Source organism: Periophthalmus magnuspinnatus, chromosome 14 (assembly GCF_009829125.3).
Source record: "Periophthalmus magnuspinnatus isolate fPerMag1 chromosome 14, fPerMag1.2.pri, whole genome shotgun sequence".
NCBI classification, from domain to species: Eukaryota; Metazoa; Chordata; class Actinopteri; order Gobiiformes; family Gobiidae; genus Periophthalmus; species Periophthalmus magnuspinnatus.
The window spans coordinates 15,214,585-15,230,530 of record NC_047139.1 but is presented as its reverse complement, the minus strand read 5'-3'; the positions used below and the strand labels follow the sequence as shown (position 1 = coordinate 15,230,530).

Below are 15,946 nucleotides of genomic sequence, written 5' to 3'. Positions count from 1 at the left end.
TCATTCTGCTTTCTGATTGGATAATTGTCTTGAGAACCAAAACACCAGATGATGACATAAACAATTTGGCCATCATGTCCAATACTTTTATAACTAAGAATAAATGAGCCTTACACTTATTACAAAGAGCTACATTCTGACGTCCCAGTTTTGCAACAAATAAAGGTTTATCATATCTATATTTGAGTATGTTAATGTTGTATCTGGGAAGATCTGGGTTATAAAATTTAAAAAACTGCATATTGCCTTTTTAGTTCAAGTGCTCCAGAACATCAACAAACCCAGAAACATGTCTGGCCCTTTCTGCATGTGGAAAAATTGGTTAAATATGAATACAATATACACCTATTTTCAGTAGACTAAATCTACTATTATAGATGTGATTCCTCTTCTCATAAATCTTGTCTATGAGGTATATTTACTGTTGCTCCAAAGTGCATGAATGAACAGTGCGCGGCTCTGCAGCGCTCTGTGCGCGCTGCGGTGGCTCTGTGTATCTGTCTCCTTCAGTCCATGATGGAGGAGCAGTGAACGTCATCGCCTCGTGCTAACCATCGGCCTTATTTACCTCTCAGGTACGTTATATTTATAACACAGACATGATTAGGGTTTTGCAAATATATATTTGCCTTTCGAGTATTCATTTTAGCGTTGCACATTAGCGTGTCTTGGATTTTACGCATCAAACTGGAGGTGTTTGCTAATCAGTATGTGGCTAGCGGAGCATTCCCCTGGATTATAGGCACTGCAGGGCTAGGCAGGCTCCAATCTCGGTTGAACTCGGTCATCTGCGGCGGTAAATGGTGAACTAGTCCCGAACAGACGAGCCTTTTTGCCCGTGTGGAGCGTCAGCACCACGGACAGCTCCTCTGGTCCAGGCTGTGCGCCGCAGCCCTCAGTCCCGTGTCCTCTGCTCAGCCCGCAGGTGACCAGCTCCGGAGCGCACCGGGACAGAGCCAGGACGCGAGCCAGGACCAAGCCGGGACAGAGACAGAACCGAACAAGAACAGAGCCAGGACCGAACCAGAGCTAAGCAAAAGAATAATAACCAACATGAAGCATTTCCTCAGGTGAGTACTCTGCTGTTTTATTGCATAAAGATGGCCTGAGGAGCCAAAATGCACCTTCCCTCCTAACCACAAGGCGGCGCTGTGGGTTGTATGTGTCGGTGCTGATCATCCTATTCACCTTATTCTGAAAGTTACCTGGGCGCCACCGTTGTCATTCAGGTTGTATTATTTTACATGGGGTTGTCAGTCTTGATGGCAAATAAATTCTCCAGAGACTACAGAGCCGTTTTAAAACCTCCCAGAGAATCAGTGCATTGTTGACTTGTTGGTCACATGAACATTAAACATTTCACAAAAATTAGCGTACTTCATATCATAATTTATTGGTAAATCTTTTCCCAAATTCTCCCGCTTAACTGGAAATGCCACCACTAAGAAAGCACAGTTTAATCTGCAAAAGTGGGCGGGGTGGAATAAGGTCAATAAAATGAGCAATAAAGATGGCACCTGGACTGCTAGGTTGAGAGGTACACGACTTCTTACTTAATATATAGGTGAGGATGTTCCACTATAGTTCGCCACAAACCATCGGGGCCAATCAAGAAATGCAAACATAATATTCTGACCTGTGGTTTGTGGAGATGCGTGGATTTTGTGGCGACAAACTATAGTGGAACATTTTCCCCTTTACATGGCCAGTTGGATTGCTTTATTTATATTAGAGTTGAATTTGGCCAAAATATTTTGTAATAGTTTACGGGTATTATAGGGTAAACATTATGTAGCCTAAATTACAAAAAGGTATTGGGGCAACAGTAGAGTGTCCGTCCTCTGATCCAAAGGCCAGTTTGATATATTAACTACTACAGATGAATACTGTCATTGTGTCCTTGGGCAAGACTCGTAATCCCCCTCATCCTGTGTGTCTGTGTCCACTGGGGTATGAATGTGTGAATGAATGGTTGAGTGGTTCCTTGAGGTGACTATTTAACCATTTATTTGTTCAAATGCTATGTTATCAATAGATATGAATACACCATACTGTTGCACATGGACACATCCTCAGGTCATCGCGTGTTTTGAGACTTTTAACAGTCAGACCCCATCGCCCAGGCAACCCAGCTGGGGGTGATCACTCTCCAGCTTGTGTCTAGGCAGCCTCTTCCTCCAGGCGATCATCCCATGGCACCGTGAGCTTCAGGAGGATGAGCTATCGGGCTGGGAGATCAGCACCATGTATTTGAGCAAAGTGTGTCTTGCCCCAGTGCAGATATATTGTATAAGGAGCTCCTGAGGTCAAAATAAGTCTGTTATGTACTGTCTGCATCCAATTATATTTTATTGTCAGAGAATCAGGTAGTGTGTGTTAGCATCCTAGTTGGTGTGGCTTTACTATGACTCAGCTCTGTCTGTTTCTTTTAAAAATCAGGTACAAAGCTTTGAAATGTACATATTATCAATACTATCAATAACATTATGACAGTTTACAACACTAATTAGTCGTCTGCCTCCTAAAAGTTGGCTGTGTTTTGTTTGTTTTGTTTGTTTTTTTTAACAGTGAAAATAATTACAGTTTATAAGCACTTTTCACAGCGCATTTCAGAGACCAGAGTAGAGTTTTCCCGTATCGATAGCACTAACAGCAACTAGCATACTATTGTACACTACCTTATTATCACACAATAAAACGCTTTATAATTGGAGACAGAACACAGTGGACATATTTTGACCTCAAGAGCTGCTTATATAATATATCTGTACTGGAGCAAGACACATTTTGCTCAAAGGGGAAACTAAATGGTACAGTGTTTTTAAGAATCTTTGATGAACTTGGAATGGTGCAAAACACACCCACTCATACGTGATTGTCCCCATATAACCAGATCGCAGGTGGCCACTTCATTCTCTTAAATAATAGGTCGCTTAGGTTTTACCATGATTCATTTCTCTCTGTTCTGCTTTTAAAATAGGCCAGTCTCCCAGGTACAGCGCTATCCCTCTGCTTCGTATCTCCTCCTTCTCATTCTTGTGAATCCCCAGCTGTTTGACGCAGCTCTTTTGCTAAATCTCTATGAATAGTGTGTCACTTTTGGTCTGTGCACCAGTGGGGATCAGAGAGAAATGTGTAGACAAAGGGATAAAGAAGAGCTGCTGACACATTTTGGATGAAGGAAATGTTTCTGAAAAGGGGGCATTATGCGAAATTGATGTTTTTTTAAAGCTTTCTACCATGTTATAATGTTGTTCCCTCATTAAAAACATGCCTGAAGATGTTTTAGATGTCATCCTTGCATGTTTGAGTATTTTAGTGGTCTCTCCCGGGCCCTATCCTTACGGTTTCTGTGCTATGCAAGATTCTGTCCTATGCTCAGCCCACAAGCCTACGTCACCCATGCTCCCACACGACAATTCGCCATAAATATACAAAAGTATGATGCAAAACTGTACACAGCAATTTGACAAACCTGATGCAATATGCAGTAGTTTCATTAGTGGGATGCACACTGTTTGTTATGATAGCACTCTGACTTAGCGCAGAGAGTAAAGGGAGCGGGGACTCAGAGCATTAGTAAAAGTTAAACTTATTAAACATGTTAATATGTTGTTTTTGGCAAATATAATATTGTCAAAACAATAAAAAGTCCCATTCACACGTAGTTCCCAATATATTGCTGGGTACAAAATGCCACAAATGAAATCCTGGAGAAAACAGGAAAACAATTGAGCTCTTTTTCAGACAAGGAAAGCGCCAGGAAAATTAGAAAAATGACCATATGCCCTAGAAACTATCTGTTCTGTCCTGGAAAATGTCTCCTCCTTTTGCCTTGCTATTTTATTAGATACATAATAGAGATAGTTACTGCCTTCACATTAAAAAAAGAGCAGTTAGAATTTTTTTTTTTTTAAACTTTAAAATCCACTAAAATGCAGGAAATTGCAGCTCTATTGTACAACATTTCTTTCTATGGGATAAACAGAAAATCTTTATATATGGCGTAGTACCATTCAAATGACAAGAATGCATAGACAGCACTAAATACTAAATATGTTTGGGTTGATATTCTCTGACTAATTTGAGTTTAAACACAAGAAATTAGTTTTGTGATCTATGTCAAAATAATTATACAATGCAGTTACAGTATTTCATAATGCAAAGTGATTATGTCAGATATGAATATGTGTGACTCTAATGAGGGTGTTTGCCTTGAAGTGCCGTTAATTAGCATCATTGTAGACTTCAGGTGTAGTTACATCTATAGTAGGAAAAAGAGGGTCATGTATTTGTTGACGCTGTGATTACATAATTAAAAATGCCCTGGAAACAGTCCTGTAAAATAATTTCAAGCACAGTGTTCCCACCCTGACAAGAGCAGTGGGCATGAACTGGTGGAGGTGAAAACAAGGGGAGATCGGAGCAATGAATGACCTCTTGAATACAGGAGAATAAAGATTACTCTAACATGCATGAATCACCCTTCAGAGGGTAAATGAAAAGGGGGACAACTACCGGTATAACATGGTTGAATGCTCTAAAAAGTTGCAGAATAGAATCTTCTTTAAAGCTCTACGGGTGTCATTTGCAATATTAAAAAGCGCTAACCATATAAGTATAAATCTCAAAAAAATATAAGTTAGTGTGTGTTGTCTGGGTAAATGGGTTTGGTTGTCCGTGTGTTGTCTGAGTAAATGGGTTTGGTTGTCCGTGTGTTCTCTGAGTAAATGGGTTTGGTTGTCCGTGTGTTCTCTGAGTAAGTTTGTTTGTCTGTGTGCAGAGTGCTGTACCAGTTCCTGGTGTTCCTCTACTGTAAGATCCTGTGGAGGGGGCTGAAGTTTGTTATGAGGAAGCTGACCGGCCGCTGTGAGCTGCAGCGCATCTGCTACAACAACAAGCCCGGAGCCCGGCGCACACTGAAGATCGGTAGGTTGGTAGGACAAGGGTTAGGACTGTACACAGGAGTGGCACAAAATAGCAAACAATCAAACAATTTTGCAGATGTTTTTTTTTTTCCTGTACTGATTAATCATGACTTTTCCTTTTTTCATATCAAAAGAAAATTAAAATGACTTTCTATATTATTTTCATGAACATAAACAAGATTGATATTTAGTGTTGTAGAATAAATTAAAGAGGTCTGAGAGTTGGAAGAAGAGACATTCTAAATTCTAAAGGAGAAGTTTACCATCAGTACAGGACCCGGCACCTGGAGGCATGAACCCTCAGCATATTGTAGTAGTGTTGTGCTATGCTTCTTTTGTAGGGAGTATCATGCCTCTTGGTGTAGGCCAAGATAACAGTGACTGAGTTGGCAGTGAGAGCCCTCAGTATCCTCATTTAGTAAGATCAAATGTAGAGTTTATAACTTTTGTTGTCGTATTGTTTAATCTGTCTCTGCGCAGCACTTTGTAAACTGTTTTGTTTGTAAAATGTGCTATATAAATTGCAGATTTTGATTTAGTTAGTTTACACAGAAACACAAAAATATTCTTCAAACTAAGTCAGAACTGTGTTCCAAACCACATGCTTTTACTGTAAGAGCATAGACTTCTCCATTAAAAGACCAAAGTTGATTATTAAGTATAGACACTTTGAAACATTTACATTCAATTAAAATTGTATTTATTGCACAGTTCAATGCTTAACAGTTATATTATTTTTTGTCTGTTTACTTTTTCTGTTTTTCAGAATCATCCTTGAGGTACTCCAAAAATGAGGTAACGCACAAGTTTTGAAGCTCATTTTGCTCAGGAGTGGTTACAGGTCTTATACTCTAGTTTCTTATGAACAGTTTGGGCTGCACTCTGCTGCTTTCCTCACACAAGTCACTAGGTCTGTAGCTGACTAAAGAAATGATAAAAACATGTCCTGCTGGTTGAAAACTGAAAATTACTGAAACTGTTTATTTATATGAGTGGTGTGGCTGTTGTGGTCCCATATAAATCCTTAAAATTGAAATTAAATATGATTACCAATTAATGGGCTAAAGGTCTACAGCCCTAAGTGTCACGTGATGCTGCTGTGACGTGTCTGCTCAGCTGATTTTGGCGCTGTCTTCCTACTTGGAGCAGTAGGACGACAGCGCTGTCTTCACTCCTACTTCTTCAGGACTGTATGCCAGGTATGAGAGAATTGGTAGGCCCTTCCTCCCGATTTACAGTCTGGTGGGCACATTTCTGGATCTGGATGGTCCCCCTGATCCAACAATGCAACTACTGCTCCAAGTAAGAAGACGGCGCTAAAATTTGTTTAAATCGGCTGAGCCGACACAGCCCAAACTCTCAAGGAATGATAAAAAACAGTTGTCTGCTCATAAAAAAACATAATATAAGTATAGTTATGTCAGAAGACCTAATGAACCTAAACCTAACTTGACTATGAGTAGATGTCTTGAGATTAAAAAAAAGCAAAAAAAAAAAAAGTTCAAATTAGTATTGATACTTTGCAGTGACATCACACTGGGGATACTGCATGTATGTCTATGGCAGAATGTTTAGCATTTACCATGGTGACACAATACACACATTAGCAATCACTGCCAAAGAAGTTTTTAGATATCTGAAAACTCAAATACAAACTGAATTTAAACAACACATTTTGAGGAGCCTGTGGTCAATACCAGCGTTCATGGTCCTGTTTAGAAATTAGATTTTCAACAAAAAAGGTTAGCGTGACTAACTGTTGGCTAATGCTAGCTAGCTTGTGACTAGTGTTATTTGAGAGGGACTTGTTTAACAGCACAAATATGCTCACCTGTTGTAGTTCCAGCTAAGTCAGTTCGTTCTGGTCTGATCATGTTAAAACTAAGCTCAGTTAAAGTTTAAATTGAGTAACAGACCTTCAGGCAAAGCAGTGCCCACAGTTAGCATCACCCCCCCAGGAAATATTGGCGACATCAGCTGCAAAGTATCAACTAAGATTCTTCTGTCTGTACTCACCTAATGAGCACCATAAATACTTCATAAATACACATGTCTGTTAGAGATATCTAAAGTAGTGCTTATGTGTAGGTGCTGCAGTCTGCCCTGAGCGTGCACCCTGACAGAGTGGAGAAGACCATCGAAGACATCATGGCTCTGAAGAAGATCAACCCTGACACCAACCCACAGTGAGAGAGACACAGAGCAAAGAGAGACACAGAGAGAAAGAGAAGGACAGAGAGAAAGAGAAGGACAGAGAGGGAGGGGAAGGGGGGTGCAAGAGAGGCACAAAATTTCATCCAAAATGCAGGGACAGTTTCTGACAGTTTAAGCATGTAAGAAAATTAAGCTATTTTTATGCATCATATAATAACTATGGTGTAAATAAGATGAGCTTTGACACTTGTTTACAGCATGGTTGCTAGGTAACAATTAGGGAACAATTTGCATTCAAGAAAATTCACGACATGCCAATAGTGCTTGTTACAGGTTTTTTTTTTTTTTTTTTTTTTTTTTTTTTTGTAAAGTTGTAAAGCTAAATTATAGTTTTACATCAGTCAAATGTCAGTTTGTGAATAAAACTTGAACAATATGTAAAAATTTCCAGGAAGCAGAGTACAGTAAAATATATTGAATTGATATACATCATGCTAAGAGGATCCAAAAGTTATATACAAATTGCAAGCACGAAGCACATTTTTTTAGCCTTTAATTCAACAGAGTAGAGTTTTTTCCATGTATTTGTTTATGCCAAATAATAATTTCTCTGTACATTAGAGGAGTTTTGGCCCAGTGTACAATATGGTTGCTAGATAACAGTTATGCAATTCCCTAGTGTCATAATTTCCAATCAGAAAGTAAAAGTATTAACCTAAAAATATAGGTAGAAATACATAATCTTTTTTTTAGCAAAAAATATATAATTTTCTTAATTACATTTAGTAAAATGAGTTTGCCAACCTGTCATAAGCATTTAAAAATTTGAGCTGGAGGACAGGTTATAATTCTATGATGGAATTTGCTCTTTAACTGTCAGAATACAGATTTATTGTGGTCTGGTTTGTCTGGTTTCTGTTTAATATTTGTGTTTTACCGGGCTATCCACATGCACACAAATGTTCCCATATATGTTTCTCTGAGTGGCTGTGTCTTCCCCCAGACTGGGCATCTCCCTCCAGGCCAGTCTGCTGCAAATCGTGGGCTACCGAGCTCTGCTGGTGGAGGTGGAGAAGCTCCGCAGAGAGCCCTACGACTGCGACAACCCAAAGCACGAGGACATGCTGCTCAAGGTAAAACTCAGTTGCTCTGTTATGTAGGGTTATCCAAAGTATCAAAAATCAGATGCTAATTTATCAGCACTAGAAATGAACCTTTCCTGAACAGCTTTAGAGTGTTCTTGAGCTGTATCAGTGTACACAAGACCACATAGACTAGTATATGCCCATGGACCTGAACACAGATATAAAGCCTCATGATAATATAAAAGTATTATTATTTAATGTTGAAAATCATATTCTGTTGTCTAAAAAGATTGTATTTTTATTATCATTGTGGTATCGGAGTCTATTCCATAGTATAAAAATCGAGTTTGAAATTTTACAATCGTAACAATAGCCATGTTAGACATGCTTGAGTGTCATATGCCATTTAAGTTCCTGTTGATGTTGTGTCCGTGTGCAGCTGTGGAAGGAGCTGCGTCCCGACTGCCCTTTGACTGGGAGGATTTCCAAACAGTGGTGTGAGATCGGCTTCCAGGGTAGTGACCCCAAGACTGACTTCAGAGGCATGGGGCTGCTGGGCCTGAGCAACCTGCTGTGAGTGCACTGCCCATGTGTAATCTAGGGCTACGGTATTATTATTAGCACATATTTAAAATTTTACATTGGAAATCACTTACATATAAACAAGCTGGGATACCCAGTTTTCAAGCCGTGAACTAAGTATGAATTTAAATTGATCTAACTTCCCCCTAGCTCTCACAAACACTTTCACATTGTCAATATTTGTATGGAGACTCAATGGGCTTTTTTGCCCCACACTGATGCTCTTCTCTCTTCTCCTTTCTGTTCAGGTACTTTGCTGAACACGACAAGGCCACGGCTCTCCAGATGCTCAATGACTCCCTGCAGCCCAAACACAAGTACGTGCTGGTCACCCCACCGCCCGCCGCTGTCATGTCACTCATGTGTGCACTCACGCCTTAGCTGGGGGATAATATGTGCACGGCTCTATATTGTACGCTCATCTGACAGGGACCTGTGCTGTCTGTCTCACCTCACCTTCATCGCTGCTGCTGCTGTGCCTGCTTCTGTCTTTGTGTGGGCTGTGGTGCTGTAGGAGCCCGGCCACCAGGCACAGGTACTGCACTCACATCATCTGCACGGATTCACTTCAGCAATAATGTTGTGCATGTGTGTGTTTGGTAGAGGTGGGTAGAGTAGATAAAACATTTACTAGAGTAAGAGTAAGCTTACTTCAAAATAATATTACACAAGTAGAATTACAAAGTAGCGGTGCAAGAAATTACTCAAATAAGAGTAAAAAAGTATTTGGGATAACTGCTACTCATGTAAGAGTAACTCAAAGAGTAACTGTCGTGACCTAACAGCTGATTTATAATTTAAACTTCATGCAATTGGAAGGACAAAACTTTAATGATGCACAAAATATTGTGATAGACAATTTGATAGACACAAATTTATGTCTATCAAAGGATGGACACAAAAACAAGAAAAAACTAAGTCATATTTGAAGGAGCAAGGAAAGAAACACAAATGTTCAAATCAATCATTTCATAAGCTTTGTCTCTTGTAGACTTAAGTCATTTTCACACGTTAGTGCCCTCTCTGGACCAACCCTAATGCACACTAGATTTAGTTCTGTTACTTTTGGTTCGGCCTTGTTCACATACACCGAGCCTCATTCACCCCAATCAAACCATTAACCACATGAGAGTCCATCAGCTGATCACCAAACTTGTTTCTGTGACAATGTGCTTCAAGAGACTGCGCCCACTGTACATGCAGACCCTCGCTTCACCTGTAGGGTTGGTCCTTTCTTTCACCTGTAGCTAAATACACGGTGGCAGAGGAGAAAAATCTTTTTGAACAACACACAGACAGATCCAGACTCATTTGCGCAGACTGACCCAAGTTCACCAGCGCACACAGAGACACGAGGAGACTGTCGCCTATATTAAGTTGGTACAAATTGCGTCGTCAGACAAACTTGTCAAACTGCAGCGCCCATTCGTACAAAAAATATACATGATCTGATTGCTTTTTTGCCCAGTTCCAAGCATTTTTACTGTCATAGTGGACTAAGTAGGTCGGCCCGAGGTCGGCTGCATTCACACCATACTTGCCCCGCTCCTGTTTCAAGGGCTCTCAGACCGGCTGTTTACTGCAGTCCAGAGGGCGACTGTTGGGTTCACACCGGAACAAGCACACTGCCCTGGAGCAAATGCTCTTTTATGTCGACCTAACTAGTGGCAGTGTGAAAACGACCTTACTACCAGTGGGAAAGGCAAAATATGACTCAAGTTGGAGTAAAATAATGCTGCTAGTATAATGAAAAGTAATTTCTTTAAAAATGAGTAAATGTAACTGAGTACTACCCACCTCTAATATTTGGATAGTTGCACAGTGGTAACAAATTGTAAGTAAGCCTTTTGAATTGGTTTTCTGCACTATTTTACCCCAAATGTCAAATCTATGTGTTCAGTCATTTCAGATTTAAAGGCACTGTACCTGAAAAACTGAACTACTTCATTTTAACCGTTTGCAGTAGTCTAGTTATTCCTTATTTACCTTGTACTTTCAGAGCAAACTAATTATTCAAAGTCATGATTTTATAACATCTTTTCACAACTTTCAGAGACCAGAGCAGAGTTTTGCTGTCAAGATAACAATATAACAATAGCAGTACACAGCAGACTTATTTGTATACTGCTTATGCAGTATGTCGGTACTGGGGCAAGACACATTTTGCCCAACAACATGGGAAAAATTGGGTACAGAGCCTTTAATTCATAATTTCCTTTGACTTGTAATATTGCTGTGAAAATATATTATATATTAAAACTATGCAGTTTTAAACTGCTCAGTTACTTTTTCTCCATACTGTCACATTAGGTAGAGCTGTGTCAGAATACACTCTTCCAAATCAGAAATGTAAGATCTGAAACCCAGTCACAAAATGTTTAAGTCTCTACTAAGTAAGTTTTTACCTTGATGTGGCAGCAGTAATAGTAGACAGTAGTAGTAGCAGTAGCAGTAGCAGTAGTAGTGGTAGAGGTATATTTTATCAGCAGTATTGATACTAGTAATAGCATAAGTACTAAATCATTTTTGACAAGGTACAGGTCCTTCTAACTGTAAGTACTGAAGTACATTTAGTATTATATATTTGCTCCAACCTTTTACAATTCTGACAGTGACAAACATTGTTCTGGACTTGCTCTCCTTACATGTTTGATATATTCACCTGTGGGTCCTGATTGTAAAAGTAGACAGGAGCATAAGAGGATCTCTTCATTCCATTACACTATTTAAGGCCCATTTTACTAACACAACAGCGCCTCCATGTGGACTCTAACTGCCATGAGAAATAAACCTAAACTAAAATCTGTGGACTTAAACTGCTCTTATTTGCTTTTGGAGAAATGGACTTTTAAGTATGTGTCTGTCACAGTGAGATGGACCAGGCCGAGTGGGAGCAGAGGAGCAGAGACAAAGCCATTGGGTAAGACAGAGACACTGCAATAACATACACTTAACAGGCCCATATTACACTAAATTATGATCTATGTTATAATGTTGTTTCCTCATCACAAACAGACCTGGAGTTATGTTTTGTTCCATTCACACATGTTTAACTCACAAACCCTGCAGGGGAAAACACTCTGTTCCACCTGGTGATGTCATGGGGTAATACAGGAAGTGCTCCACTGTGTTTTTAAACTACATACATCTTCACTAGAATCATTTGGATGATTTCTGCCCTGAAATAACTTGAAAACTATCTTACAAGATGGAACAGAGCATTTTGAGCTTTGGAGATGTACAGACTAATAATAAAGGACTGCTCAAACATGTGTGAATGAAACAAAACACAACGCCGTGTATGTTTTTGATGAGGAACATTCTAATATGTCTTCTAGCTCACAAGAATCCATTTTGTGTAATATAGGACCCTTAAAGGAACTGTATGTCTGTATCTGCACTTTTAAAAAAGGTGCTACAATCACAACTGAACCTATGTTGCCAGTGACTTAACCTGCAAATAGAAGACACATGCAGGTTTTTCTCATTCTCAGTATATAGACAGGCCATGCCTCATGCGAAAGCACAGAACCAAACCAAATGAGAGACTCATGAGGCTCATTCTCCTTTCTGACGTGATAATTGTCTTACACAACTTGGCTATCATGTCCAATGTTTTTGTAAATAATAATAAATCATCATTACATTTTTACATTTACCTTGTATCTGAGCATACAGGTCATGTTTATGGAATTTAAAATCAAAATCTTACATACAAAGATTAAAGTTTGTCTTACTAAGTTGTCTCTTCCTTCCCTCCTCCACCTGTGTCTCTCTCCACACTTGTGTCTGTGGCAGGTATTCGTTTGCCATCGTGGGCATAAACATCACAGAGCTGGCCTACTCCCTGCTGCTGAGTGGAGCTCTGAAGACTCACCTGTACAACGTGGCTCCAGAGATGGCCAGCCTGCAGCATTTCCAGCAAACCTTCTGTGAGTCCTGCCCAGTCGTGATCAGAGAAATGATAGAAGCCACATAAAGGCTTGTCAGGAGCCAACAGCAATGGATGACGTCCCAATATGGCTACCATGTTAGACAGATGCAAAGCCAGAGAGTTTACATTTTTGTCATTGTTTAGCTAAGCGAGCAGCCAATAAATGAAGATGTAACAGTTAAAATAAACATTTAGGACACAACAGCAGTTTTGGCACTGGCACCCCACAGTGGCATGTGGTACTCCAGTGGTCTCCCATGCAAGTACTAACCAGGCCCACACCTGCTTAGCTTCTGAGATTCCCTCTGACAAGATCAGTGAAAGCCCAGTGCGGGTCTGCTGCTATGAAAGGGGAGGGCACAAGAAACAAGTGAAAAAGTGAAATATGTGTGCGTGTCTGCGCGTGTGGGGGATGCTTATGCACTGAGCACCCACTTGAAAAAACATAAATCACCAATGGGCACACCAATTTGACCTTGTGACATTACAAGATGAAATGTTTCCATTGTGACAACATTACAATACAGTATCTAAAACTGCCATTTTATTTGTTTATGTATTTGATTGGGATAATGCCTGTTAATGGACAGACATGATACAACATGAATGTAAACACACTGAATTATAGCCAAAGGCTAATCTCCATCTTTAGTCTGTTGAAATGCATGTTTTTCTCTTGATACACTACAGTACATTATTAGTAGTGTATTTTCTGACAGTTGTCCTCTCTCCTCTCTGACATGTGCGCTGAAGGCTACCTCATGCAGGAGTTCCATGGCTTCTGGGTGGAGGAGGACCCAAATGACATCATGGAGTTTAACCGTGTGCGCTCCAAGTTCCACAGGAAGATGGTGAGGCAGCTGCAGAACCCTGATGCAGCCCTGTGCCCGCATTTCTCCGCCTCGGACCTACACCTAGTCAACCTGTGAGCTCCGCCCCCATATGCCCCTGACCTCGCCACACCCACCACCAATCAGCTAGCCCCATGTCACTGCCACGTCCCCACACTGCCCACTGCGTCACCAGCATCTCATGTGTTGCTTTAACCGCTCAGTCAGATTGTAATCCAAAAGCTTTCATTTTGTCTTTTATACATGAGAAACTTGGGTTCTTTTTAAAGACGATACAGTTGGAGATGTATTTACCTTGTTGACATGCTTCGGCTGCTAGCTGCGAGCCATTCTCAGAACAGTCACTGGTGGTGTCACATGGTCAGCCTGACAGACCTGGCAGGTCGCTCCGAGAAGAAAACCAAAAGGAATGTGAGAAGGAAACATGAGGGAGACGAGTGTGCAGCTTGCAGCTGAAAAATGTCAACAAGATAAATACATCTCCTGTTGTGTTGTCTTTAAAAAGAACCCAAGTTGCCAGTCAGATTGTAGCCACGTTTTGTTCATGTGCATTCATTTCAGTAGGTTTTGAGGAGGCATTTGGATATATATTTGGAAAAGCTACATTCGATATAATTTTCTTTCATTTGAAGTAGGGATGCACGAAAATATCTGTCACCAATAATGGCAATTATGAGGTCACTCTGATAATTCTGATCATATTTTTCACAGATAATTTAATCCGATAATTATGAACCCAAAATACACTGATTCAACCACTTTTCCTCAGAGGTTTTGTCCCTCAGAGCATTCACTCTGAGCCCCGGCTCCTCATCCTGCTCTAGTCACACATACACTGTATATGCGGCAGGAGCAGCCCCAGAGCGGAGACAGAGAGCAGAGGACACATGTTTACATGTATGGGCTTCTTTTATGTTTGAAGGAAGTCTCATATTAGATCTAACAAGTTATCTATAAGTTTTCACCACAGCGAGTGAAAACACGAGGCAGCTGAGACTGTGACAGTCTGTGCATTAGTGCTGTAGCTTGACACAAATCTATGGGGCTGATGTGCCTGGACTATACAAGGACATATAGGACTATCTGCATCTGCCTCTCTCTGCTAACATTTTATTCACTGTCTATATTTGCAATACACAGTGGCAACTTTGAATTTGTGTCACTCAGATATATGTCCATCTCATATTAAAAGAACAGCCACCGTGCTCTGGGCCCCTCTGTGCTGCACAAAGCATGAAACCCACAGATTATGGAATATGGCTTATCTGAAGCATACTGTGAAGAATAAGGAAAATAACATTATAAAACAGCATTTACAATGTGGCAAGAAGAAATGAAGGCCTATATGAAACATTACTAAGACATAGGTAGTGTATAGTTAAGTTATACTGAGCTTATGAGCTGCTTCAACCCAATACTTCTGTTACTTCTGTTACTTGTGCTTTATATGTATTACATGGTCTGCTTCAGTGACATTTAGACCTATAAACTTAAACAAATATTTAAACATTTTACCTCTTTAAATTCAGGTTAAATGAAAATGTATTATCGGTTTTACTTTATCGGTTATCGATGACACACATCTTTAGATTATTGTTAATCGTATTGGTTGAAAGTGACATTATCGTGCATCTTATTCAAGAGGCTCAGTGCACAGTAACACACAAATTAGCATTAAAATTAACATTAAGACAAAAAAGACCCATTTTCCTAAACATCAGTAAAGTATTCACCTCATTTGTGAAGTATTTAACACAATCTTTATAAGTATTTATTCATTTTAGCGTGACTCTGCAAAAACTTCATAAAGATACAAATGGACAGGAAGTAGTGACGCCGACAGTGAGATTACCTGGTGTGTGCACAGAGCCTATTACAAGTTATTAAAATTGAGTCTGTGGCTCAAATTTGGACACATTTTGGGGGTAAGAAGCCATGACTAATCTAGAGTGGCAGAATAAAAATTGAGAAACATTATTATTTATGAATGATTAATAATATTTAATAAATTTGAAAATATGCAGTTACAGGTGGCAGATTACATGTTATTGGAGCAAATGAATGAACTGCAATTATAAAAGTTTTCCTGTAACTAAAAGTGATAATTATATTTTTGTTTGGAGAAAAATCTTGTTTATCACTAAAGTTTGTAAAAAAAAAAAAAAAAAAAAGAATGTCATTTGTTCTAAGACAGAAACAGAAATGTAAAAAGTGTCAGTTCTTACATTGACCCTTTCTTAACCAAATATATCACACCGCCTTGACACAGTATTCACAGGGTTAAAATGAAAAACTGTCCATTTAAAGTGCATCTGACAGGTTTTCATGTTTTTCTAATTCTGACTTGGTTTGATGGGATAGTTCCTGTAGTAAAGATTTTTAGTTTTACATCAGTTAAGTGGCAGTTTGTGG

General features: G+C 39.7%; 1 protein-coding gene across 1 annotated transcript; it reads left to right on the top strand.

Moving 5' to 3' along the window:
- Positions 1–495: 495 nt before the first annotated feature.
- Positions 496–15,685, top strand: elmod1 (ELMO/CED-12 domain containing 1). Its single transcript, XM_033978652.2, has 11 exons — positions 496–575; positions 919–1,070; positions 4,784–4,929; positions 5,695–5,723; positions 7,017–7,114; positions 8,086–8,215; positions 8,607–8,740; positions 8,998–9,066; positions 11,619–11,669; positions 12,548–12,681; positions 13,437–15,685. Exons 2-11 carry the CDS (start codon positions 1,054–1,056, stop codon positions 13,610–13,612), a joined length of 984 nt encoding a protein of 327 aa, XP_033834543.1. The 5' UTR covers positions 496–575; positions 919–1,053; the 3' UTR covers positions 13,613–15,685.
- The last annotated feature ends 261 nt before the right edge of the window (positions 15,686–15,946 follow it).